This window comes from Podarcis raffonei, chromosome 5 (genome assembly GCF_027172205.1).
Source record: "Podarcis raffonei isolate rPodRaf1 chromosome 5, rPodRaf1.pri, whole genome shotgun sequence".
NCBI lineage: Eukaryota > Metazoa > Chordata > Lepidosauria > Squamata > Lacertidae > Podarcis > Podarcis raffonei.
In genome coordinates this window covers 45328808-45352172 of record NC_070606.1, presented here as the reverse complement: position 1 = coordinate 45352172, position 23365 = coordinate 45328808, and the positions used below count along the sequence as shown (strand labels likewise).

General features: G+C 39.3%; 2 protein-coding genes across 6 annotated transcripts in view; one reads left to right on the top strand and one right to left on the bottom strand.

The window, feature by feature from the left end:
• The first annotated feature begins 22 nt into the window (after nt 1-22).
• Nucleotides 23-13182, top strand: BCCIP (BRCA2 and CDKN1A interacting protein). The gene is made up of 7 exons (XM_053388926.1): nt 23-193; nt 2066-2140; nt 3314-3394; nt 4817-4906; nt 8228-8415; nt 9906-10080; nt 11597-13182. Exons 1-7 carry the CDS (start codon nt 41-43, stop codon nt 11765-11767), a joined length of 933 nt encoding a protein of 310 aa, XP_053244901.1. The 5' UTR covers nt 23-40; the 3' UTR covers nt 11768-13182.
• DHX32 (DEAH-box helicase 32 (putative)) overlaps nt 11854-23365 on the bottom strand; it is a 25269-nt gene continuing 13757 nt past the window's right edge. For 4 of the 5 annotated variants that reach the window (XM_053388915.1, XM_053388917.1, XM_053388916.1 and 1 more), the window contains 4 exons: nt 17144-17335; nt 15731-15880; nt 14788-14978; nt 13361-14452 (listed from right to left, as the gene is read on the bottom strand). In XM_053388915.1, coding sequence (XP_053244890.1) covers nt 14267-14452; nt 14788-14978; nt 15731-15880; nt 17144-17335 — 719 coding nt within the window. In that variant the 3' untranslated portion in view covers nt 13361-14266. Of the gene's footprint in view, nt 12371-13360; nt 14453-14787; nt 14979-15730; nt 15881-17143; nt 17336-23365 lie in introns of those variants that run through there. The other variant, XM_053388920.1, reaches the window with a different exon arrangement.

Genomic DNA, 23365 nt, shown 5'->3' with positions numbered 1-23365 from the left:
GGGCGCAGGCGCACAAAGGAGGGGAGGAGAGCTCGGCAGCATGGCCTCTCGGGCTAAGCGGAGGCGAGCGGTAGGGCCGCCCGAGTGCCGGGAGGAGGAAGGCGGCGGCGACACGGAGGACGACTCCTCGGAGGAGCCGGGGAGCGAGGAAGACAGTGATGATGACGACGACGAGGAGGAAGAGCTTAACCAGGTAAAAGAGCGGCCGGGGTTCGTTCCTCTCCCGTCGCCGTGGCTTTGGGAGTAGCTTCTGCCGCCGCGAAGGCCCCTCTGCGCCTCAGGGTCGCCGGTTGGGACCCATGGCGTCGGCGGTGTTTCTTGCGCGCTTCTCTTGCAACAGTCCCCACCTCCAGGAGTGGGGGTGGGCGTGGGGGAGACGACCACCGGCGACCCTCCGACCTGTCTGTGGGGCTCTTTATATCCCCCACCTGCCTCATCCGTCGAGGGGGCTGGAAACCAAAGGTTCCTCGTCCCTGTTGTAGAGGCAAGGGGGGCTGCATGGGAGGGCAGGGCTCAGTGCTGTGTTTTTTAAGGGCCAGGGCTCATCCTAAGACCGTATGAAGTAACTTCAGAGAGAGAGTGATTTATTGATTGATTGCGGTTCTCTGAGTACAGTGGTACCTCAGGTTAAGTACTTAATTCGTTCCGGAGTTTCGTAACCTGAAACTGTTCTTAACCTGAAGCACCACTTTAGCTAATGGGGCCTCCCGCTGCCACCGCGCCACTGCGCGATTTCTGTTCTCATCCTGAAGCAAAGTTCTTAACCTGAAGCAATATTTCTGGGTTAGCGGAGTCTGTAACCTGAAGCGTATGTAATCTGAAGCATATGTAACCTGAGGTACCACTGTATGTGCTAGGTTACCAGCTGAAAGTGCAGGTCAGCTTTTGCAACTAAGAGTGCAAGAATAGGTTGGTGTTAAAGCAGCTTTTGTCCAGTTGACATGATGATGATGACGACGATTACTTTTTTTTTATACGCAGCTTTTTTCGTGGATGGGACTCCAGGCAGCCTCCAGATAAAAACAAGAACCACAAAAAGCATAGGAAAAAAGCAATGATATGCTATATGCCTGTATAAAATCTGTTTAAATAATTGCAATAAGAACAGCATGGCACCACCAGCCCCTTAATGAAAAGCAGTCATTTCTGAAAAGCCTGTTGGGACAAGAAACTTCTGATTGCTTCGGGCCAGCACAAAGTCTGAAGTAGGCATAGCAGGTCACTCTTGAGAGTAGTGCAACTAGCACACTGACACTGTTGTGCTCTTTCTTTCATGGGACAGCAGAAGTAGGGGGATCTGCTTCAGGGGCTGTCTTTGAGTGCCTGCTGGTAAGATTGGTTAGGATACCTTAAAAAACAGGCAGGATCTTCTCCATGGTGGCCCCAAAACTGGAACTCTGTTCCAGTTGACATATGCCTTGTCCCTTTATTACATACATTTAAGTTGGCCTTGAAAAAATTTTCAATGCTGCATTTAACTGGGTCCATAGATACCTGTATGTTCAGAGGAGCATGCTAAATGTAAATTACAGTGGTACCTCTAGTTATGAACTTAATTCGTTCCAGAGGTCCGTTCTTAACCTGAAACTGTTCTTAACTAGAGGCGTGCTTTCGCTAATGGGGCCTCTTGCTCCTGCTGCACCACTGGCACACAATTTCCGTTCTCATCCTGGGGCAAAGTTCTCAACTTGAGGTAACTCTTATAGGTTAGTGGAGTTTGTAACCTGAAGTGTTTGTAACCTGAGGCATTTGTAACTCGAGATACCACTGTATACACATTTCTAGGGTTACTTTGTGAGGATGTAGCCTTAAACTAAATGAGACAGTTCGTTGCACAAGGAGAGGGGATGTTACTGATCATTGTCCACCCTCCCCACACCTCATTTTGAGTAATGTAATAGATACTACAGATTGCCACTTGTACATGGTAAGCATCTGTATCAGGTAAATCTTTAGTACTTCTAAGATTGGATGCATCCAGTTTCCCCCGCCGCCCTCTTAACTTCTTTTGAGGTCAGTATTTCATTGCAAACACCTTGTGATTGTCTTTTGTGTTTATTTACAGGAAGTAAATATTGAATTTGAAGCTCATTCAATATCTGATAATGATAAGAATGGAATAAAGAAATTACTGCAACAGGTATGTATGTTTCAATTTGTGACATTTGTAGCTTTTTATGTGAAAATGGAATGAAGAGAAAGAACACAAATGCCATGAATAAATGATAATGCGAATTAGTATAACTGACTTGAGTTCATGAGTCCCTAAACTATTGCAGAACTCACATAAGTTGTTCTGTTGCATTCTGAAGCATCTTCACACTCTAATCGTTTGCAGTATCCCAGTTTTGCAATATTTCAGGGTCAGACTGAACATTTATCTCAAAAGCATGTTTGAATTCCATGCTCAGGAATCCAACATCTTTATTTTGTAAACTAGCCGGGGGGGGGGGATGCTGAAGGAGGGGATTAACTCTTTTCTCCCACACTGCTCTATTTGCCCGTGAAGCTGCTCTGCTTGTTTGTGAGCAGGTGGAAGTGGTTCAGATCAGGGACCCAGCTATTGCATTCTGTAAAGAAAAAGACATGGAGAATCCCAAGCGCAGGGTTAAAAAATGCCTTTAACATGCACTCCATTGTGTCTCAAGACAGACAGATGCTAACAAGTTTGAACCTCACTGTATAGCTGGAAACTTCATTTTTTTCTGATTCCTAAATTGATTTCCACCCCCACCCACTTCAGAACTGAAGATCATGCCACAATTCTGATATAATAAATTCATATGACAGCAGGGCTAGTCTTCTCTAACCTGGTGTCCTCTGGATGCTTTGGAATAAAGTTCTCATAATCTCTGATCGTTGGCCATTGTGGCTCAAGTTGACTGGCGTTGTAGCCTATAACGTGGAGGCTGGTATAAAAAGTTACATTGTGGCACTGAAAATATATGAACGGAAGAAGAATATGAATACGCTCACTGAGAAGAGGGGTTTACAACACAATCCTATATGACTGCTCAGAAGTAAGTCCCATTGATTCAAATGGTACTTATTCCCAGATAAGTGTGTGTAGGATCAGATGCCTAAATAGGGTGAACCTAAACGAATTGTACTAAAATAAATTTGTTTTGGTCCTAGAATGCTAGCCTAATGTTAGTTTTCATGGAAATTCAGTCTATGGCTGTTTCTAGCTTTCAGGGATAGAACACTAAAAGTTGTGGCTGGCAAATCTGAGTCCACAAAGCAATATGAATCTTAATAAGTGATCCAGAAAGTGTTTTCCTACTAAAACCCTGCACCACTCTTTCCCTTCCAGCTGTTTCTAAAGGCTCCTGTTAGTACAGCTGATCTGACTGATATATTGATACAACAAAATCACATTGGGAGTGTTATTAAGGTAAGTGATCTAAACCCATCTTAATTTATGACATTTTATGGAATAAATCTGTTGATGGTTAACAAGATATATTGATCCTTGGTTAATATGACATTTGGGGCTGAAACATACATGCTTCTTTCAGGGCACCTGTCTACAGCACACATGGTCCAGGAGTAAATAATGCATATCGACAATTATTTAAGCAAGCAACAAAATGGACTTTCCGCTTACTGCTATGGTAGCAGTACTTTTGATCCAGCACTAGGAGCATGGTGATTATTGATAAACAAAAGTAAGGGATAAAAACACATATCTCTAGGGGGCAAAAAGCTAGTTTGCATCTTTTCCCTAAATACCTGCTCGTCCTCATCCGGTATAAATTCCAGTAGACTACAAACAGCATCTAATCTTGGCAAAATAAAAACAAAAGAATTTGAATGCAGGGCATTACAGAAAGAGAAATTATTCTTGCACATGTTTTTAATGGGCTACTGGTCATACCGCCACCATTGATGGGATCCAGAGCAGAGCCTACCCTACAGATTGCACCCTTACTTTTAATACTGAAAATATGAACTTTTTGAGATACTTATTCTGGCCACACTTTGGGCATGGAGTAGTTATTATTTGTTGCTGGTCATGCCCAATAAGTGCTTGCAACAGTCACAGAAAAATGTACTGCATATGTTTCTTATAACACTGCCTGTTATGCTAGTTTCCATTTTTCCCTGGTAAACCGTCACAAAAAAACCCCCAAAACCCATTGGCCAGAAGTTGTGGCACAAGAGAACAGCACATCTACAATACTGCTGCCAAGTCTCTGAAACATTCCTAAAATCAACGGACTTAGATTGGGACATTTTACCTTGGGAACTAAATTGCCATCAGTTTTTACTCTCAGCGACCTTTGGTTTATGTTTCTGTGTCCACTTATTCTGGGAAGGTGGCCCACTGGTCTGCTTGTGCTACCATATGGTCATGCAGAGGGATGGAATACAGAATAGCTGGAATGTCAGTGATCAGCTGGGAAATTCTAGCAAAATTCTGGTATGATTGCAAGTCTCTGATCCTTGATAGTTAAAGAATCTAGACGCAGTTTTATCATTTCAGATAGACATTTATCTAGCTGCTGGAACTATGGAACAAATAGGTCACAGTGTTGAGGTGGATATAATGGCACGGTTCTAATAGAAAAGTTATTTATTAAAATTTGTTCTTTCAAAAAATGTGCTACAAGGACGACATACAGCCCAATTCTACGATTGCCTACTCTGAAGTAAGCCGCTTTGTGTTTAATAGGTTTTTTTCTCATACACACACACACACACACACACACACACACACACACATAGACATTCTCTTCTTGACTGATGTTTGCAGAAAGACTTAATAGAGAACATGCATTTGGTTGTATTTTCTCCTTTGTTTTCTGTTTAATAGCAAGCAGAACTTTTAGAGGAAAGTGATGATGATGATGATCCTGATGAGGTTTTTGGCTTCATAAGCCTGCTGAACTTAACTGAAAGGAAGGTCAGTAATACTACTTTGTATTTAACTATGATGATAATCTGCCTGTCAACTAAATTTGAATATTTTGGCACCTCAGTGTTATCCATCCTTTTCCCTTTTTTATTTCATATAGTCATGTTTTCTTTCTGTCTGGCATCAGAATGAACACAATCAATGCAAATAGAAACATCTGGAAATGATTAAACATCACACCCTTTCCAAGAAAAGGGAGTGGAGGAAGCCTTCATTGAGAACATTTCTTGTTCAGTATAGTTGCACGCAATTCATTGAGGTCAGCAATACCTCACAATATTAAGTACAAAAACCTTCACAGGTGGGGTGTGGGATCTAATTGTGGCCACATTTTTAAACATAATTTGTAATCAGCATACATATAGCATAATTAAAACTGTTCCACAAGTATAACGGTCCAATACTCATAAGCTTTGAATTATCTTTAACAATAATATATCTCAGAACTTGCAACTATAGTACAATAGGCCTGCAACATACTTTGGGTTACGTTCCAGGCATTTGTACATAAAGGTAAACTTGTGCAAAGGTAGGAAGACCCCTGGAACAGCCCACACGTGACTAGCCTTACCTTACCGGGCTGTGGGAAGGTTGTGCAAGGCTTCTGGAAGGTTGTAGGAGGCACCCAAGAGATCTCGTGGTAGCCTTACAGAGCCTTGTGCGATGTTCCCAGAGTCTGGTAAGCAAGGTGGCTTTAAAACTCTTTCTTCACTAGAAAACCTGACGTGGAAAGTGCCTTGTTTTGCTGGGCTCTAGGAACGTCATGCAAGATCTCATGGGCTCTTTGCAAGATCTCGCAGGATCTTAAACAGCCCCTTTCAACTGCCCCCCCCAGGCTCTCCATTAATTTATTTATTTTCCCACTGCCCACACAAAACTGGAATTGCATAAGTAAATCATGTGTAAGTTGTGGGTCTGCTGTCCATAATTCTCAAGCACCCTGTGCACAATCACCACATTTCACAGCTGCATGAATTGGATAGGTAAAACAGTTCAAATAAACAAATAATTGCTGTAACTTTCTGTCGTCATTTTGATTGCAGACATGACACTTTTGCCTTCACTTGTTGCCAAGCAGTTGTGAGGCTGCTTTTCTTAAAGTTCTAAGCAAGCTGGCTCTGTGTATCAAAACTCAACTCAGGGTTTGATAAATTGTAGACTTGGGTCCTGGAGTGCTGGTGCCAGTATGGGTTGTTGAACTTAGGGTAGGCAATGTCTGCTAGATTGGAAAAACCACCATTGGCTACCATTTGATCATGCATTTGCATGTGGTCACAGATGTCAACACTACCTTTCATTTCATTTAATAAATCAATAAATGTAATAAAGACCAATCTCAGGGAGGGAATTCTGGTCTGAGATTGTTGCACTATTATACATTGACAAAATAATAAGAATTTTCCTTTTTTCCTTTGATACATAATTTACAAGTGTCAGATCTTCTTGAAAAAACAAAAACAGTGCTGTTGACACTTTTGGATTCATGAGCCAGGAACTCTGGGGGAATTTAAGGCTCGTTTCTTTTTCTTCTATTTGTTGATAGGAGCCAGGTTTTCTTAGCGAATCTCCCAAGGAGCAACACAATAGTGAAATTATCAGTTGCTATATTCTATCTAGCAGGCTATAAATGTGTTAATTTTTCAACCACCATCTACCTATGTTTTGAGCTGCTGAGACAAAGCAGCCATAATTTTATGCCAGATTATGTGGGTTTGGATGGCATATATTGCCTTGTTGGATGTCTTCCTCTGAACATCCCTAATGGTTCATTAATTGTAACATTCTCATACAGCACAAAGCAATGTGAGAGTGGCTTGATGAACATTTCACAGGTCGTGTGTAATGGGCAAGCCTCCTTCACATAAATAATTCAACATTAAAGCCTATCGCCACATCTTTTGATTCTTTTGAAGGAGGCCAGTGACATTGCGTCCTGGACGTTTTGCAGCAACCCTCAACCACGCATTTTGCAAAGATCTTTCTGTAAATAGAGAAATGTGATCACCCAAAGCTTCTTAATTAAGAGTTGCCATTAAGTCTAGCCATCTGCTGAAGTGAAGGTGTACGTTGCTTGCAAAAATGTGCAGATGCAGTTGAGGTTGCGTTGACCATGTTAGTAAGTTTTGTGTAAACAAAACAGGTTTTTAAACAGGTTTTAAAACTTGTGGGGGTACTGCCAATGACCCCTAATACCATTTGTAGTAATGTTAAGGAAATGTAATGTAATGTTAAGGAAAGTGAGTAATTTTTCTGGTATGAAAATTATGGAAACATTATTTCACCTTCTGTGCTCTCTTCCTGCATGAATGAAAAGAATTAAGAGAGTCTAGGTGTCTGTTGAAATGGCATGTGAAAACTTTTGGAGGGATCAATTTGACGTGACACTTCATGTGTCTGGCTGTGTGACTATCCAGGTTATTTAAATATTGAAATGACAATATATATATTTTTAAAAAATAATTTATGCAACTTTAAGAAGCCTTTGAAGGATGTTAGATTAATATAGATATTTACACCCCCGGAAACTAACGAAGTGGAACATATGCAAATAGGAAAAGTGAAAAGAATAAAAGTGCAAAATCAACAAACATAATCCCAGTGGTTGACTTTAATTTGGCTTTGCAATAAGACCTGCATGAGCCATTACACTGTTTTAGAACGTCACCGATGGTGCTAGTAGGCAATAGCAAACTAAGTCATACTTGGAATAGATTCACTGAAATAAATGGATTTAACATTGGATATCACCTAATATCTGTTCAGTCTCTTTCTGGATGAGTGCAGTCATACTTAAGAGCTGTGGAAATAATTGTTTAATTGAAGATTATTTCTGTAAGGAAAGATCATGTTGGTACTAGAATGGTGTTCCTCAATAAACATTTAAAAACTCAGTAGGATCCAGTTGTAGTTTCCTGTTGTTTGCATTGCTTGAACAAAATTATAACCCAATGTTTTAATGCATTGATTTATCACTTTCATTTGCTTTATTAGGCCATTTATGCTGAGTACTTCATATAATTTTATAAAGTATTCTTTTAGTCATGTGGCTGGCTCTGTGGCCCTAAGCAAGAGTGGAATGCTAATGCTTGGTTACCGTTTTTGTCATCCTTTCCAAATTAAAGCTCCCCTACATGCATTCGTTTGAGCGTTGATTAAATAATCTAAAAAGAAATTCCTACAAATCATTAAAAGTCACAGCAAGAAATTTCCCAGAGTCCTGTAAAACAATGCCCAGAAGCTCTCTTTTCAAGTTGCCTTATGTAAATAATTATTCTGTAATGCAAAGAAAATCTATCCTTTGATTCCTAGGGTACCGAATGTGCTGAACAAATTAAAGAGCTGGTTTTAAGCCAGTGTGAGAAGAACTGTGAACAGAGTATGGTTGAACAGCTGGATAAGCTCCTAAGTGACACCACCAAGCCTGTGGGCTTCCTACTAAGTGAAAGATTCATTAATGTACCTCCCCAGATCGCTCTGCCCATGCACCAGCAACTGCAGTAAGAGCTTTTCCAAAACCATTTTTGAACAGAATTTTTTTTTTTTATCCTCGGATGACCTCTGAAATCTTATTTAAATGGAAATGTGTAGAGTGGGAAGAAAAAGGTCCCCCGAGAAGCAGAAACCAACATTTTTAGTATTGATCTCTTAAAGTGGCCTTTGGTGCAAACATTCAATATTTCACATATTGTGTATAGGTGAGTTTTACTCATATGTGAAAGCACTTTGTAAGGGATGAAAAAAGCCACTTAGAATTACTCTGCAATATATTGGATCCAGACAAATGTGTTCTGTGAATTGTTTTGAGAGTTGTGCTGTCGCTTGGAGAACACTCACTAAAAACAGCTACATTCTAACCATTTATCTTTTATTATAGTGGTTTCTGTTCCTGGCAGATTGGTTACAGAAATTTGTTTAAATTTCTGAACTTTTGACTAAACTCTGGATATTTATTTTAAGAATTAAGGCTGATAAGTGAGATGCATAATCAGAGATCAGTAAGCAGTTTTAGCAAAGCTGATGCCAAGAATTCAGAGAAGAATCTTTAGTTGTTTGTAAAGATTTTAAATAGTTCTGGCAGTAGAATAATTTGCTCTTTCCCCCTGGTTTCATGACCTTGTTTGTTGTTGTTACACCAGTTTCCTGATTCAGACATCACAGAACACTGGATTTAAGGAATATTAAATATTCATAAAAACTGGGAGCAAGGAGTGTAGTACAGACATATTCCTGGTCCAATAAGCTATGGTTTATAGAACTGAAGTGCCCACAGCTTTGGTTCGTGTAGAGAGAGCTTCACCACAGTTTGGGCCATATACTAAATCAAACCTTGCTTAGTAGTTGCTGCAAACCTCTCTCCAGGCATTTGTGATCTAGCTAAGCTAGAATTTGTCTTAGCATGTTGGGTGAACTAGGCCAGTGTTTTGCCCAGTAACCACCAGCTTTGCTTCTGGAGCATTAGGTGATCTTCCTTAATGCCCTTACATGTAAAAAGAGTGGAACAGAAATATTTAATTTCACAATTATTCCCCTAAGCAGATTATGAATTCTCCTGGGGGACCATAGGTCTGCACGGCTCATGAAGGAAAAGTCTTCAGTTTCAACGAAACAGCTTTTTTGCTGTGGAGTGAGATTGAAGAGAGGCAGTGTGAAGAAGAAGGAAGGAGAAAAAGATGCATAATCCTAAAGTTTCCTTTTATATTCTAAGAACAGCAGGAGCATTTGTTGCTCAGAATGTTTTCACTCACCTCTTAAGGGATGGTGGAACAGTGTGTTTATGCACACTTCTGAGGATTGTCTTGGCACATGAGAAAGCACTGTTGTGGCAAAGCAGGCATCTTTATTTGTGGATTGGGCTGAAAATATGTGACTCTCTTGAGTGAGGTCTGGACGCAATAGAAGTGTTTTCCGATTGATCTTTCCTGCAGTTGTGCATAGGTTTGACTGAAGCATGAAGAAATTTTTGGTGTAAATATGTGTTTATTTCTAGGAAAGAACTAATTGAAGCTCAAAAAACAAACAAACCTTGTGGAAAATGCTACTTCTATCTTCTAATTAGCAAAACTTTTACTAATAAGAAGAGTAATATCAGAAAAAAGGGAAGCAGCAGCCACCAGAAAGAAGAACTGATGTTTTCAAATGCTGAGGAAGAATTCTTTTATGAGGTGAGACTTCGTTGTTGTTGCTCAACTTTTTTGGTGTATTTTGATGTATGCCGGGGAACCTAAAAGATTTGAGGCTGTTTTTCTTTCTAGCGTGTAGCAGCTATTGAACGTGGTCAAGGCAATTGTTCAGCATAGATGGAAAGGGGGCAGGGAAAACAAAGACGAAAGATCTCCATTGCTCTTGCACCCCAGTTCATGCATCCTGATTCAATGGAGTCAGCTCAATTGCGACCACTACTACAGCAGCAGCTTTGCTCGGAATGGCCTGCATTGAAGCTGTCCTTGGGGCTGAATGGGGGATGAATTTGGTTTTGCCAACCCTAGTCACAAGGGCTTGTGTCTGGCTAGTAGAAGTATAGCTTGGGTGCTGCAATCTGCTGTCAGGGATATTTCTGTGTGCAAATCTTGCCTGTGTTGATTTAAGGGGTGGCAGCTAGTGGGCTTTTTTTTTTTTTTGTAATGCTTCCCTGCCCCATCCTCTCCCTACCCTTTTAAACTTCCTCATTATTTGCATGCAGTGTCCCACTTGACTTAATACAGGGTGTAGTGTTTTTCATTAATTGCCTGATGATCTGCCAGATTTCAGATAATATTCTTTTAGCCCCGCCGGAAGCACTTGTACACACATTCAATAGTTCAATCTGTTGTTTATACAAGATACTCTTCTCCCCAGGCATATCCCAGATTAGCCTAGCCTAGCACTGCAGTTATATTCAAGCAGACCAGACATAATAAGTTCATGGCCATATTGTACATTGCTGTAAACTGCTTTGAGCGTGATGTAAATGGAAAGGCAGTCGATACATAAAAGATAAAGACAATTGCAATGCCTGATTTTTAAAAAAATAATAATTAGTCCTGCTTGTAGAGAGATTTGAAGATGCAGTTTCCTTTGTATGTTCCAGTTTTCAGGGGTTGCCATCATATCTGTACATTTATATATTGATTTCTCATGTTTTCAAACTTCTCATAACATTGTATCAGTCCTTGCCATAATACTGTCTGAAAACTAAAATGTGGTTTAGAACACTTTAAAATTGAGTGACATCATGAAAAAATAATATAATTTACATACATCCTATTTATTTGCATGATCAGGTAGGCATACCATGTGCTTTTAAAACAGAATATGGGAATTATCTGAAAAATAAAGAGTTGTCCAAGGCTACATCTTAACATGATGCTATTTTCCCTTGGTTCAGCCTACTGGTTCATTATATGTTTCCAGAGTCTCCTCTAGGGTGTGCAGTGACCTTTTTCAGCATTTATCTCTGCATACTATGTAGAAGCATTCAAGCAAGTCTAAATTTGGTATGCAAGTTTATGACACATTGCATACCAAGTTCCATAACAGGACATTGAATTTTCGGTTACCACTGTGTCTTATTAAAATGACTTTACCTGGCCTTTCTTTGCAGACAGTGTAAGTTATATACGTATTCTTAATTCTTTTTTAAAAGGAAGCAGAAATACGGCAATTCAAATACTTTTAACGAGTTTGCTTATTTTGTTTTAGAAATCGCTTCTGAAGTTCAGTTACTCAGTAGAAGAGGAAAGCGACTCATGTTTGGGAGGCAGATGGTCTTTTGAAGATGTACCCATGAAACCTTTACGAACTGTGATGGTAATCCCTGCTGACAGGATGAATGCCATCATGGATAAACTCAAAGAATATCTTTCTGTCTGAACCACTCTCTGAGCTAACGGTTTTGTGAAGTCACCCTGTAAAAGTTATTCGACTTTACAGTGGTGTCTAGAAATTTTCCATACCAATTCTGCATTATTTCAGGATCTCCTTTGTATTCTCATAAAATACATCACCTACACAACTTGTTCTTATTGGCAGAGAACTGCCATTTTGAAACATCAGTGATTACAAGTGCAATAAAAAAACCCCTCAAAACAGTAATCATTTAATAATTGTTGAACACTTTTCTAACTAACTGTAGGTTGTTTCTGTGTTGCCAAAGATAATAACAAAAAACTCCTGCGATTTTGTTCTGTTTTAAAATCATTTCTCATGTCATATAAAAGCTGGTGTTGGGAATATATTGTACATAGAGGTTATATACTTCAACACAGTTTGGGATAGCAAACTTATTGAATAATGCATTGCTGTTCGGCAGGTGTTTCAGGATATTTTTTATATTCTTTATCTTTGCTGTTTGTTTTTTCTTCCTTGCCTGTTGTTGAAATGGGTGATAAATGATTGATTTCTTCCTGCAGAATAGCCTTGCTCTCACTGGCAGGCAGATTACTAAAATAGTATTGAGGTGCCAGCTCCACAAATCTGTTAAGAAACAGAATAAACAAGTGAGGGTATATTTTTTTTAAGAAGGCAATTTTTCAATATTTTCTATGACTGTTTTATGACTCATGCAGCAAATGCTTACAGGCAGGAACATTTTGATGCATTAAATATAGAGCTGCATAGCTGGAATCGGTTCCAAATTATATATTCCAGGTAAAGTGTACATATAAGATTATACAGTTTCTTTACAAATTAATATGTTCCGTTTGTCCTTGGAGTGCTAGTAGTTGGTTTCCAGGTGTTGCAAACTGCAATCAAAATATAACATAGTCCTGGATACGAGTATACCCTTTGCAAATTCTACCTGAAGCTTCAATGCATAACCTATTTAAATTAAGGGAAACTGTAGAAGGGCACAATTTTTATCTATTTTAGTAGTTTGGGGAAAAGGAATGGTTTCCTGCTACTATGTGCATTATAGCATTTCAAATAAATTCAGTCATCGCTAGCCACACATGTGTGGAATTATTAGTTGTTCATGCTCCTGATTCAATATATAACATGAATTTTGTTTAACTTTGATTTCACATCTGTGTATTGGTTCTGTGTGCCAGGACACAGAGGAATAGATATGCTCAGGGTTAACTTGTCCATTAATTTCATACTAGTCTTAACATTGTCTATCACCCATTTTCTTCAGTCTATCTTACTAAAAGGGGGATTGCATTGTATCAGTTTGAACTTACTACCTGCTTGAGCAGGTACATCAGACCAAGTAGTGACATAGGACTGAAATAGCTGAAGGCTAAACATTTCATTTTTAAATTTCTAATTAAAACTTTACTCCCTTATCCATGGTTCAGTAAGTGAAATGCTTTTAACCAAAATGTACTTATTTATTTAATAGAAAGCACTTCTGAAGTTCAGCCATGCTGGGCTGCAAGCTCAAACCATCTGCACAGAAACAAATTCTCAGTATGAAGTCAATGAGAACATGCTACTATTGCCTGCACTTTGTTTCCTCTTTTTAAAAAAAGTTATTTATCTATGCCACCAAGCAAACAGTGAAGTTAAAATGATTTGCTCAATGGCTATTTCTGGACAACTAATGTAGAGCTTGTCAGGTAGTACTTCATTACTGGGATTTTGCTTGAATGGGAGACTAGGAGCATAGCTTGGGCTGATGGGCCCAAAATGAGTAAATCCATTCTGCATTGATTCTGCATTTATTTGGATAATAGGATCATGCTAGCCCTGCAGATAAAATTAATTGTGAAATGGTGAGATTTAAAAACTTTAAAACATTTCACTTCCTTGCCTCCCTTAATACACTTTCAGAATGCTGATAGAACTATTGTACACTTCCATGAGATTGTCAGTTGGATTTCTATAATTCAGTGAAAGTATCCTAATGATATTTGAAATACCTCCCATAAAATAACTTTCAGCACGAGTCATACTATTTCCACCAAATCAAAATTATGGAACAGGTAGCTACCAAATATCCAAACTCTGCATAAATGTTAGAGCACACACTTTGTATGCAGAAAATCCCACATGAAATACAGGGCATCTCCTGGTAGGACTAAGAAAGACACTTGTATGAAACACAGTCTGCACTGACAACACTGAGCTAGATGGACTAATAGTGTGACTCAATATAAGGCAGTTCCCTGTGGTCATAACCTGCTTAAAATAAGAAAAGTGCTAGGAGACCTTTCAACACTGACAGTATCGATGTGGGTGGTGGGGTGCCAGCTTAAAAACACACACACAAATGTATCTTACTGCTGGAAGCTAAAGGCAGAGATCACCCACCCCTCCTGTCTCTCCAATTTTCCCAGGAAGCAAGCTGTGTAATGTTGGGTTGTGCTCTTAAATGGAAGTTGTATGCTACAAACATGAATGAAAACCTAAATTCCAACTTCCTCTTACTTACAGATCAGGTGATATCGCTGAGATGATTTTTAGAGAGTTGTTTTCAGCAATACTGAATTCATGGAACACAACCCACTCTGGGATCCTTGCAGTGTTGTAGTATATTGACAGAGGGTGAAGCTGGGCTACTTGCCTGTGTGACAACATTAAATAGTTTCCAGCACCATCAACATCACGAGCTATCTAGAACATGAAAAGTCAATAAATGACATGTAATTTACCTGGACTTATGCCTACTGTAGTGTATTACCTGCATTCAGTTATCCATTAAATACCAAAATACGATCCAAGAATGGTTCTGTTGTAGTCAAATGACTACACAAATTAATTTTATAGCTTTAAATGAATTGTAAGAGGACTGAAGAGTAAGCTATAGAATTAAAACAAATTGGGGGATAGGAATCAAAGGGACAGAGCATTATTATGTCAATACAAATGAAAGCAAAGTATTTTGATTAAATTAAGCTTTTCTGTAACATTAATAAACTTAGATTAAGCTATCCATTTGGTTTCCTTACTTGCATAAAGTAACCAGACAAGAGTGCTTTTTTTATCCTCAGTACATTTTCTTTCAATCCAAAAGCAGGTGCTGAAATTGGGAGTTCAATTCGTTTCATAATGTCATCCAATTCAGCTCTGATAGCTTCCGCCATTCTTAGTGCAGAGCAGTTCAGAAAATACTCTTGACACCACTTTTCAGTACTACGGTCTGCGAGGGGGGAAAGGTAAAATTGTGTTTGTTTTTGCTAGAGAATCCAGTTCCATTACACTCAAAGGGACTTATTCCCAAATAAATTTGTACAGGACTGCAGCTTTCATCCTGAGAAGACGTTATTCTGTCATGTAGATTTTACCTGACAGAATAACCCTTTTTTCAGGATAAAGGCTACAGTCATATACACACTTATCTGGGGATAAGTCCCAGTGAACTTAATGGAACTGACTTCTAAGTATGCATTTTTTACATTAGACTATCTAATTTACCATTTTAAAATTGGAATTCATTGCTAGCCCTCTTCAGGCATTCCATAGGAAGGGAAGTATGAAGCAAAAGGAGCCACTGGAAAGGGTGAGCTCTCTCCCCATGGTCCTCATTGTCCTCCATGAGTTGAAGACTCAGGGTTCTTAAAATATGCAAGAGCCTCCACTGCTTCAGTCACCCTTCAGGCTCCCTGCTTCAGTCACCCTCCCAAACAATGCCAGTGGCAGAGCTAGCACAGTCATTCCCATGGATTTGCCCCCTTGTATTTGCTTAATGCTGAATATGAATGCCTGAAGAGGGCTCCTGCTGCCTATCCTCATTGCTCACATTGCCTCTTTCCCTGTTCCTTTTTCTGTTTTTTATGATTAAATAAAAATAAATTAGTCTGTTAGCTTATAGGTCCTATATAAGTGAAAGCTGGAATAATTGTTCAGAAACATTTCAGGATGAAGTGTAATTAAAATATTTGACACACTTACACAGGCCTGTGGAGCTTGTCCTAGCTTCCTTGTAAGCCCTGTAGACATTGATAAGGGTAAAATGATCTCCAGCAGGATGCAAGAATTTTTGCCAGCAAGCGACTGCAATCTTTTCTGTTCCCTGTGGTGGGTTTAAAAAGCAACTAGGAGCTTGTGTTCAAAAGGAAAGAGAGAGAAATGAAAACAAGCTGATACGGTGAAATAAAGCTTACTATATGCACAATGTATGCTGTGTAATAATTTTCCCGTTATAATGTTGCCCTCACTCTTTGGTCCTTCAGCAAAACCTGTGGTTCACTCTCATCCTCTCCATTTTGACTGCCACAATGGGTCTGAAAATACCCCTGAAAGAGTAGCAGTGTTTTCAACTAAAGCAATGACACCAAAACCATTTTTTTCTCCAGGCTTACATTCTGGGGAGAAATGCTGAGTTGGTGATGTCTGGATAGTCTCCCCATAATACATAGCTTTGACCTCATGTTGTAGATCGGAGCACACATGACTGAATGTTTCCCCATGGAAACATTCCTGCAAGCAAAACTTGATGAACCAGGCTTCTCTGACATGCAAGTCTTCTATGTATTTTTTAGGGGGAAGAGGGAGTTAAGAATTCCATTGTGGGATCTCCCAGTTAATGTGGTACATTCAAGAGAAGTGCTCATCACTTCACTGAATATTTGCGACAACTAGATCCAAGTGTTGCTACAATTCTAGAAAACACTGGGATTTATTTGTAATTAAATACAGTATGTGTAGAATGAGACAGAAAAGCTATATATACATAACAATGGAAGTATTGGCACAACATTGCTTGGTGTGTTAACCTTTTTTGCTACATCATTACACTAAAACCAGTGCCTGAGTTTTACTATATTGCAGAGCAAGCCTCTATAGGCCTGTATAATTTTATTCTCATTAAATATTGTGTGGAAGAAGTGACATAACCCATCCTGAACATCTGTGCAAAACAAAAAATAACTTGAATCCTTTTTAAATTTACATTTCATTAATTGTGAGTACTGCGATTTTTCTGGCTCTGATCTTTAATCAATTTAATAAGCAGATTAATTAAGGAAACCTCTGCTTGATTAATTGATAAGGAACAAATTTAACTGATGAGGTGATGATTTAAGGGCATACCTCTTGTCTTTTTTCAAGCTTATTCTGATTTAGGTGTGTTAGCAAAATACAGGGTGAAATTATTAATGAAGCAGTAACTTTTTAATTAAACTGTAAGGTCTTTCACTGTGGCAAAGGGGCACTACTGAGGTTTTTGTAATATTTTAATTTTCTCATTTAGTTGGTTAAAAGGCAAACTATGAATCAACTAATCATCCTATAAATGGTTGATGGCAGTAGTTCTATATCATTATACTGGGTCTGAGCAGTAGCCACAAACGCTTCAGAAAATACCTGTTACCATGGCAGCAATGGTGAGCATTTCTTCCACACAGTCAAATTCACACGAAGCTAAAATAGCCTTTGACAGCTGTGGATCGACAGGAAACTCTGACATTATTATTCCAAATTCTGAAAGGTTTCCATCATTGTCCAGGGCAGCCAAATAATCTAGATCTTCCAGAGCTTGCATGAGACTTTCAGGAGCTGGGATGGGGAGAAATGCTTAGTTACACTGGTTGTTACATTCTGTCACTGTTCAGTGAAATGCCTATACAGACAGAATTAAACTAAGTATTTGATTATCACAAGGTTACAGGAATTTTTGCCTAATTTCTCTCTCAGGTAAACTGGTGCAGCAGTTGCCAACTTTTTTGGGTCCAGGGGCACATTTGGAATTTTGAGGCAGTGCCAAGTCAGAAAATTGCCGCCAGGGGTGTGGCCTAGAACAAAATGGCAGCCAGCCCCACCCCCAAAAGAGCAAAAAAAGAGAGAGAGGAATATGAAATGGAAAAATATTTTTTTATTTTTTGCTCTTTAACAAAAAAGTTTGAACATTTCTTCTTTTCCAGAAACTCTTAAAACTGTTCTCCCCTGTACTCGACAATGTGGGAACAAACAGGAAAAAAATGTGATCATATGGATAATGATGCTTCTGCACTAGGTCCCACTAGGTGATCAAAAGGTACACCCACACCCACACCCACACATCGCCCTTGCTGACAGTTTTGGCTATCTCGGCCTCATCACTGGAACAAAGAGCAAGTCTTCCCTAGAAGCACTGGAAGCCTTTCCAGAGGTTGCATTAGTTGCATTGTTTGCAAAGAAAAACTTGGTTCCACAGCAGAGCTTCAATGTGTTTCCAGGGGGAGGGGGGTGCTGACACATACAGGTTTTGTGTGCAGTGTTGCTTCTACACTGAGGGCGATGGAGCTGACAGATATATTGACGGATCATTGTCCTTCCTTCTATGGTCCTGACATTTTCCTTGGCAGTGAAAAAAAGGCTAGAAGGTGCTTTCCTGCAATCTGCTATTTGGAATGCCAGGGATAATTAATTAATTAATTAATTAATTAATCATTTATTTATTTATTTATTTATTTATTTTATTCCATTATTATTATTATTATTATTATTATTATTATTATTATTATTAATACCCCACCCATCTGTCTGGGTTTCCCTAGCCATTCTAGGTGGCTCCCAACAGAATATTAAAAACATGATAAAACATCAAACATTAAAAACTTCCCTAAACAGGGTTGCTTTCTAAAAGTCAGATAGTTGTTTATTTCTTTGATGGGAGGATGTTCCACAGGGCAGGCGCCAATACAGGGAAGGCTCTCTGCCTGGTCCAGCCACTGTCCGGAGGAATGCCTGCTGCTTGTGGCTGCAGGAATTCTGTTGCTTTTCTGTCCACTGGCCTAGAATTCTACCCAATTCATTGTGATTGGAATGGCAGCTCTTGTTTTTGTAGGGTTCTCTGGCAAACAGGTTATTTTGCCACATTTGCCTGGAGCCAAACCTATGCATGAGGGACAGCCTAGGGAGTTTCACACCTAATCTGTGCTACCTGTGGTGGTGTGGATTCCTCCTAGCAGCACACAAGTGCCATGTGTGTGGCAGAATGCATGGAATGGGTTAAGAGACAATCTCATGGCATCCCCGCCATTGCCACATATTGGTTGGTGCACACATACATTGCTAACATTGGAGGAAAGCATTAAATTCCTTCTAGTTATACCAGGGTAAGGTATAGCATAATGACAGCCATCACAGTTGGACCACTGGGCTTCTCTGAAAGGCTGCAATCTTCTGCAAAATTCATGTGCACAATTACTTAGCAATAAGCCCATTTAATTCAGCTAGACTAGCCTTGATACCATGTGTGTGTGTGTGTTGCATTTCTTAGGAGAAGGACACTAAATAAAAGAATTGTTTGAAAGGGGAAATATGGCATTCATGACAGAAGTATGGAGGAACAGTGAACAATTATTTCCCAGTAACGCGATGCAACTGACCTCAACAGGAATGACGACAATATCTATGGAAAGCAACCACTGTTTTCAAAATATGCAGAAATGATTTGAATGAATATTTAAATTGCTAACAATGTTTTAATAAACTACAATGTGATACAGTGGGGAAAAAATAATTAAAAAATTAGCTGGACTAAATTCTAATGCAGCAGATGGGTAACTCTAGATGTTGCTGGACTACAGCTCTCATCCTCCTTGCTCATTGGCCATGCTGGTTGGGGCTGATGGGAGTTGGAGTCCTGCAACTTTAGGGCCGCAGGTTCCTCATCCCTGATTTAATGCATAGGAGTGGGCTGCATGCCAAACAACTTGAATTTTTGACCATCTTACAATACTCAGCAAAGATACCATGTGTTTGCCTAGAGATCTGATTTAATATTATTAGAATTCAGATCCCTGCCTGCACATCATGGAGAAAAGAGAACATTTATTAGCCAGCCTGTAAGGTTTAATGCGATAAAAGATGAGTCCTTGAGAAAGTCAAAGCATTGAAGAAGAAAACAGGTTGGATATTTAAGGGGGGGGAAAGTTTGAGAGTTTTATCACTGAGCCATGAAATGAAAAGTAACAGCTGATGAATGGGAGAAACCAAGAGTCGGTGACAGAAAAACAGGGATGCAAGATTTAAAAGGGGGGCGGGGCGGCATGAATGGCTACTGAGCCTTTGAAGTAATTACCAGGGAATCATGGTAAACTAATTTCTATAAATCAATAAAGCAGTTTGTATTGTGAGCTGAATATATGGCTATTGTCCTTGGAAGCATCTGGCTCCGCAGCCAATTCTATTCTCTGGGGAGTCTTACTGTTTTGCATTTTTATATCTCCAAGTTGGTTGCTCCGAGACTGGGAAACAGGAATGACTCTAGGCTTTTGCTTCAGCATTATAATAAAAAAAAGTGCTTCATTTTTTATTATATTGGAAAGGACAAGTTAATAAATGCAGATTATACAGGTGAAGGAACAGTAATAAAATAAAAGAAAACCTTGAATAGGGTTTTCAGATATTAGTCTGCATTTGCAGGCACAAATGCAGCCAATAAAAAAGTCATTGTAAAAATGGCAAAGGTTCATTTGAGAATTCTTTATGGTATTGTTCAGGTTTAAATAAAGCTCATCATAAATAAGAGAAACAAAAGCAACTCCTGTGTTTAATTCTGAAAGCCTTTCTTAATAAAGGACAGGGACATGTAGCGCTTTTCAAAATAGGGCTTTAACAACATACAATGTCATTTTTATTACGTCTGGTCTGACCAGGTCAATGTTACTGGGAGCCAAGAGGCAAGCTCCACCTAGGGCTTTGTGAATCAAGGGCTGCCACAGTCACAGTGCACTGAAAAGGAATCAGCTATATAAAAATATTCAACTACATTTGTTCCCTCCATTATATAAAAACAAAATGGAGCTGCCTTTCACATATACCTTTGCCTACTTAAATTGGTTAGATTTTTAATACATTTTAAAAGGGATAATTACTATGCAAAGCAGAATGTAAATTTTACAGGTGAAATTTGTAAAAGAAACTAGTAAACAGCTAGCCATCATTATCTGAAGTTCTATTCAGACAGAAATAGACATTGCAAGAGACATCGTGCTGCTTCTATCACTGATCATGTTGTTCTGTACAAGACACTAGTATGAAAAGAGGAGAAAGAGGCACAGAGAAGCAGCAACTTTGAACCACTTGAGTGCTATATTCAGTGTTATTCACTGTATTATAAAATTCCACGTTCCCATTTAAACAAGTTGCCACAGACGTCATAGGAAAAAAACACTATCTTATGTCCAAGTAGTTCAATCACTAAAAAAAGAAGAAGGATGGCATCATCAGTAATCCTTTCTGCAGCTACGAAAGGTGGGCCAATACAATTATCCCCATGATGCAAATAGGAAGCTGATGCTCAAAGTGATTTCTTATGGCCACCTTAAAGAGAAAATCTGGAAAGGCCAACATTTTTAAGGAGAGGAAAATGGTTTAGCTGTCCAGACCCAAATCTATCTTGGTAAAAGTGCGCTAGTGCTACAGCAGAGAATTGTATTTGCTAACTTTTAAACATAGGAGGAAGGAGGAAGATTTGTCTGATAATGTGCCTTTTGGTCTTTCCAGGCTCTTTCCCATAGCATCTGGACAAAGCAATTCTCAATTTCACATCTGAATGCTGAGGACATTGGTGCTTAACCTCAGAGGGACAACAAACATACTATACAGCTTTGCAAATGTCTGCATTTTTCTATACCTTGCCATGAAGAAAGAACAGCTTTAATCATAGTCCTCAGAAACAGGTGTGCTTTTACTGTGCCAGCCCAATGGGCTGTAGCTTGGGACACACTTTGACTTGTGGACATTAAACAAAGAGAAGGTTCACTGGCTGGCAAATGGCAAGCTGTAAAATTATTGTTTTGGCTTAGCTAATCTACTCGGCAAGCTAATGTTGCGGGATAGTTGACTTGGGAGCACCCATCCAAGACTAGTGCCACCAGGTACTACTTTTCTAATCTACTGCATGTATGGAGAACTTCTATAATGTAATGTAATGTAATCCAACACTTGGTAAATCACACTTCTTTGAATTATTACGCTGTGCTACTCTGTATTTATTATTATTGGTGTTCAACCTTACCTCGAAATAAAGCAAAACTGTACTTTATGCTGAGAGAGTGACTGTTCAAAGATTGCTCTTTGAGTTTCATGGCCAAGAGGGGATTCTAATTTAGGTTTTGCTTATGCAAACGCAACACTCCAACCTGTTCTTAGCAAGTTGATGTGCATTATTATTTAAACAGAGAACACACACACCGAAAGCTGTCTCAGGACAGTTTAAAATGGGGCCATTGGATATTGTTCATATTCACTCATATGACTCATCACCAGGCATAAGTCAAGAGATCAGAAAGTGGATAATTGGTTCACAATCAATTATTAGGCCCTCCAGATGTTGCTGGACTCCATCTCTCACCATCCCGGCCATGCTTGCTAGGGTTGATGGGAACTGCAGTCCAACAACATCTGGACAGCATGATGTTAGTTAACCCCAATCTATTTTAAATATATTTTGTCCCACTCTTCACCTATAAAGGCTCTCTGAACATATTATATATAACTAAAAAAAAGACTATGATAAAGTCAAAAGGAAATGGCTAGGTTAAAAGATGCAACAGGGCCCCAGTCTAGTAAAACAAATTGCTTGAAGTGGGTTGTTATCCCACCCCTTTTCACGCGGGGCTATAATCACCCCATGTCTTTCAGCTTGACATAACTGAGACTGGCCTAAACATTCTATTTTCTTTCCTCCCCCAAACTTTGAAAGCATCCTACTTCCTTCAAATTTGAAGGGAGGAAAGGAAGTGGGGTGGGGCACTGCCCACGTCTAAAGGCTTCCCCATTCATTTAAATGGAATAAGATTCTAAAAAGGCATCAGATCATTTTTGGCACACAAAATCCACTATTGCCAAGTACACAATACATGTACAAAAAGCTGAATGATGCACACACCATTCACAAGTGAAGCGATTTTTGTCACGGGGATAAGTCCCTAAGTACAAGTACCATATGGAGGGAATGTACCTGCGAAATCAAAATAGATCTAATGCAGTACCACTAAGTGATTAAAAAATAGTACCGAAATAATCAATCATCCTGAGAGTGAATCAATTCTCTGCAAAGTAAAGATGAAGTATACTTGGAAGGCATAATGGCAACTGTAATGTATTTCTAAAATGGCATTGCAGAGAAGTCTGCCAGAGAATCATCTTAAGCAATTATCACCCTGAAAAATTCAGTCTCTTACTGAACCGCATTTCAGGCAATGTACTTCAGAACCTCCATCTAGTCCAGTTTCTGCTTCCCACAGCAGTATATAACACCTGGAATCACACAAGAAGAGCCTCAAGGCACCAGCCATCTTCTGCTATTTATTTATGTCTATATTACAATCATATCCCCTCTTTCCAAGAAAGAGTTCAGGATGGTGTACATGTTTCTCCCCAAGTTTTCACCTCACAACAACCCTGTGGGGTAGGCTATGCTGAAAGGTTGCATGATGGCTTTATGGCTGAATGGGAGTTTGATCCTGGGTCTCCCCAGGCCTACTATCATTATTTTTTAACATTCCAATTACTACAGTATGCTGTTACTTCCTAGCAATTGGTCCTCAGTGGACGACTGCTTCTGAACATGGATGTTCAATATAGCCATAGTGA